The sequence below is a fragment of the Limanda limanda genome, chromosome 2 (genome assembly GCF_963576545.1).
Source record: "Limanda limanda chromosome 2, fLimLim1.1, whole genome shotgun sequence".
Taxonomy (NCBI): Eukaryota; Metazoa; Chordata; class Actinopteri; order Pleuronectiformes; family Pleuronectidae; genus Limanda; species Limanda limanda.
Window position 1 is genome coordinate 5098435 of NC_083637.1, and position 5000 is coordinate 5103434.

The window sequence follows — 5000 nt, forward strand, 5'->3', positions numbered from 1 at the left end:
GAGTGGTTATGCTGGTTTTAGTCGTGTCGGGTAGAGGAGCGAATTTGGACACAGGGTTGTTTGTGGGTAAATCTCTGAGAACTGTCAATGTGTTTGCAGATGACAGAGACCTCAAAGACAGGAAGCACAACACACATAAACATCACAGTCATGACAAATTTACAATTCCTGCTACAAACTACACAGTCGGTCTGCACAACGCTAAAGTGTGAGCTCTGTTGGTGTCATTTTAGTTTGAATAAAGCCCTCAACATGATTAATATTCTATTAATTCTGGCTAGTATGTAAGATAGAGATTACATTTTTTTAAATACGGTGGAGAGTTGAGTTCTGTTTTTATCTTTTTGAAAACAGGAAAATCAAAGGTCGAAGCACTTGAGGAGCATAAGATACAAAACATTCATTCATTCATTTATTTATTGCTCTAAGGGACTTTATTAATAGTAATAAAGGCAACAGAGTGATTCACAAACATTAAATAATTCATAATTTCTTCTTTAATGGCTGAAATGAAAACTGTCAATGTTAAAACAGGAAACCAATGTGAAATATATTCTATATACGACACAAAATAACGACAAATTAAATAAAGTCTTTTCAAAATTAATTTTGTAATTCTGCTCTTAATAATTTATCGATTAATTGCTTTACAGAATAGGGGATCAGACTCTCTTTGAGTTAAATTTAATTATTTAAATACATTTTTCAATTAATTATTTAAGATTAAATTATAATCCTCTATTAGATTTACCAATTCATTAACTGGTTTTAATTAAAAATATCATTTAAACCTGTAATTGTTCTGGCGACACAGATTATTGATGATCAAGATTAATTGTATAAATTATGAAAACTTATTTTCTTTATGTTCATGTGAGTTAGTCTCTTACTTTGCACAGCTCCTGTGGTAGAGCTTCCCTTCCACTAGGTGTCGCTGCACCAAGTGAACGTGCTTGTCACAGGACGCACACTTGTTACTCAGGGTTCCTGTTTGATGGGATCGCTCCACTGGGACGTCCTGGAAGAGGAGGGGGGGAGAGGGGGAGAGAGGGGGAGGGAGGAGGGAGAGAGGGTGAAGGAGAGAACATCAAGTTGAAATGACAACTTCCTCAATGACTAATTTATCAGCAGACTTTACTGTAACTGATCTGAGGCAAGTTGGGGATTTTTTTGTAAGAGGCCTCTTTAGGTATTTAGGTCATGAAGTGTTCAGCTGGATGAACGTCAGCATTCATCATCACTTAGTTGCAAAATCAACCTTTTGTTTTTTTTAACTTTTGAAGGAAACTCAAGTTTCATCATCTTGAGCCGTTTTCAGACATGAACTCTTGAAAAGGTCGGGAGATTCTCTGGAGATTTACTTTCTCACGTTAAAAGCACAGATTGTTTTATGAGATGCAACAGTGCCAATTATACAGCTGTATAATTAAAATGTTTTTAATTTTATTTGTACATAGTTATTACCTGGCCTGCATTGTCAATGGGGAATGTTTTGTTCTCCTATGTCCACTTATAAGGTTGAGTCTCCTGCTTCATCTCTCCCCCTTTCCATCAAATAAATCACATCGCTGGACACCACCGGTTACATCAGTGTCTTCTACGTTTTTATCATAAGAGATTTGAATTGTTTTTGACTCTCTTTTCTTTTTTTCCCACGTTAGAATCATCATTACTGACTCATGGTGAATTCTCTGGACATTTTCCTGGTGTATTCTCACGTGGGTTCACTCGGAAACTCCGGAACATGTCCTCAGCATCTGACTCGTACAGCCCCTCCGGATGGTTTCATGGGATTACCCAGAGTTCAGTTCAGGTCTGACAGCAGCTGTAGTCGTGTTTATTTGAAGTATTCATGCAGCAACATTTACCTTTGTGACGTTCCTGCTTGGTTTTGGGGAGGGAGGCGGCCTGTTGAAGGGGGAGGAGCGTGGAGGGCTGTTCTCTCTGCCAGGCTTGGACGAGGGGAACACCTTCGCCACCACCGCCTGGTTCTTCTTCCCCGAGGGTTCATCTGTGTTGGCGACCTCGGCCGGACGCTTGATGGCTCCCAAACCACCGACTGTGTGCAAACACGCAGACACACAGACAGATCAGAGGAGGGAGAGCGGGTGGGGGAGAGAGGGGGACACAGCGAGACATAGATACTCACTCGGGGAGCGTCCGTGGAAGTAGTTGTAGTACTGCGAGACGTACGTCAGGATACTGAGGCGGTCGGGAACCTTCATGGCCACCATGTCTTCAGCGTCCAGCAGAGCCGGGATCCCCAGCTCCTCATCCGCCACCCGGAAGGCCTGCAGAGAACATGGACAGGAACAGAGGAGGCTCAGGAGGGAGTCTTTGGAAAAACTGGCCAGAGACGGAAGTGCATCAGTAAATCAAACAAGAGGAGAGCGATTCACTCGGCAGGAGCTCGGAGACGTCCCCACATCTTCACATAATTCAGGCAGAGACGTCTGTTATTGATATTCAAAAGGCATAAGTCCCCGTAGAAAGTTTTACGGACGCGTCTTGGCAAGAATCTGAATAGTTTTTAATGGCTGAACCTTAGAAAAGTGTTGAATTCCCACAGAAAGTCACGATAAGTCAATATTAGCTCATGACAGAAACATCACACCTTTAATAAACCTCCCACTGATGCTGTGAAGGAATTCAACCCTTTCTTCTCTGTGATTTATTATTGACTTCCCCCTTGTGCACCAGGTTTACAGTGAATTTGGATATGGGCATATTGTTGTAAGGTCCCATGCTGTCTGTGCCGTGCTCCTTCACATCAGCAGCTAAATAGCCTGAGTTCTGGCCACAGATTCAATCAGCAGCTCTTGTGTTGAGGGAGCAGCGAAGTGAGTCAGGAATTTCCAAACTCTCATTCAGCGATTCCATGGAAGCAGAAAGATAAACATCTGGCAGAAGCAGGATTTAGTTTATCAGTAATCATTGATCATAAAGTACAATGTTTACTCTGCTGCGCCCTTTGATACTTTAATCTCTCGCAGTTCTCTTGTCTTTATATTCAACAGCCAGCTCGATTACAAGAAAATGGTGTCGGACAACTTTCTGCACATTTTTAATTATTCTATCTCAGTTCAGGATTCAGAGTCTAGTCATGAAAAACCCAGAGATAAAATCAAAGTGATTCAAAATCAACAAAGCAGCAAAAAGACCTGAGTTTGGCAACGACTCTTCTACTTTGTGATTTTGAAAATCCCCTGTTGCCCAACCTCAAGTGTTGGTGATGCAATAGACACAACGAACAGGTAGGAACTAATCATCGCTGCAAGGTTTTACTTTCATAACTGATAAAGTATGACTTGACTTATTTGTACTTTACTGAATAAAAGGTCAGAAAACTTCTCTCATAAGACGAAGGCTTCATGTTACTTGTAAATGCCAAACGGGTGATATACATACTGTTGTTTCTCCTTATTCGAGCACACTCAGCAGTTCACAGAACAATTAAGTAAAGGAAACACGATTTTCTTGCGTAGAATTGATTTCACGCTCTATTCCACTGTCGGTTTCCTGTTCCTCTGCTTTACGTGGGCTCTCGCCATGTTGCTACTGGCTGAGGGAGACAGCGATAAACCTTTATTAATCAAAATACTACATCTGAGGTCGAGAGATATCGGATTAAGTGATTCTGCTGCTGATAGAATTAACATAAATGCCCCAAATTTCATGGTAATCGCTCAGTCATTTTTACACATGATGGGGCAGTTGTGGGTCAGGATGGAGGAGACTAACCCGAAGGTCAGTGGTTCAGTTCCTGGCTTCTCCAGTCCACTAGTGCCGAAGTGTCTTTGTGCAAGATACTGAAACCCCAGATTACCCCTGTGTGTGTGTGTAATAGAAAACGTGCTGCATATAGAAGTGCTGTACAAACGTGTGTGTGAGGGGGAGAATGGAAATTGTGCTGGAAAGGTGCTATACATTAATACAGTCCATTTACAAAGCCACAAATATCAACCTGCTGGTGGCGCTAGAGGCAAAGTCAGGAGATTATCTGAGTCATTAGGATTAATTTGCTGTGTGTACGAAAAACTTCTAATCAATATTTCTGTCTCCTTATCGTAATGGAAGAATTTTGATTAACTGGAGAATCAGGATCAATAATCATCCTTTATCTAATACCCTGTTTATAAATGGAAACACAACGTCAGACATCAAAATCCAGAGCGTGAACCAGTCTCACCAGTTTGTTGTTGTCGTAGACGTTGTCCTTCTTCAGCGACTCAAAATCTCTGCAACAGAGAACGAAAAAAACATGAGTTAGAAAACACATGTGACCCAACTTCCCCCCGTGATGCATGTGTTTACAATCAGTCTGCAGCAGAACATGTGTAACGTAGTCACTCTCAGATCCTTTACTTCTGCATATTTCATGACTGTGACACTGAATCACTGATCCCACGCTCTCAAACTGAAACCAACTCAGAGCTCAGACCACAGTCATCTCAGTCATGGAGGTGGATAGATGCAGTAACTCAGCCTGTAATCAGTTTGTTGCTTCTGTACACGTTTATATACATGAAACGTGCCCTCGTTCTCTGGCTGTGGGTACGAACTGGAGCAGATACATCTGGAGCGGCTGTGTCTCCATAGCAAGCCACAATAACCCCCCTGGAACCGAACTCATGGGTCCGAGTGAAACAGGACAAAGTTCAACCAGAGATGATGAGGATATAATCTAATGTGGAGTAAATATTAACTGATGATCTAATATAATGTGGAGTAAATATTAACTGTGACTCGCTGAAGGTAGTTTCCCTGAAAATATTTCCCAAATGAGGATCTGCTGCTTTTATCTGTTGTTTATTACTGTCAGATGAATATCTTTGTAATGTCTCATTATTTCCAGACATCTTATGAGCTAAAATTATCAATTTGATCAAAATGAATCATCAGATCAACAATCAATTGATCCTGATCATTAAAACTGGATTGAGCCCTTGTCATTCCTCGTCTCTAACCATGAAGCTTGTTCTCTAACCATGAAGTTTGGT

At 41.3% G+C, this 5000-nt stretch overlaps 1 protein-coding gene across 1 annotated transcript in view; it reads right to left on the bottom strand.

Moving 5' to 3' along the window:
- The window catches only part of LOC133015658 (MICAL-like protein 2), a 15676-nt gene that overhangs the window by 8768 nt on the left and 1908 nt on the right, over nt 1-5000 (bottom strand). The window contains 5 exon segments of the mRNA XM_061082911.1: nt 6-110; nt 891-1018; nt 1869-2059; nt 2150-2291; nt 4190-4238. Of these exon segments, the coding sequence (XP_060938894.1) occupies nt 6-110; nt 891-1018; nt 1869-2059; nt 2150-2291; nt 4190-4238 (615 nt within the window).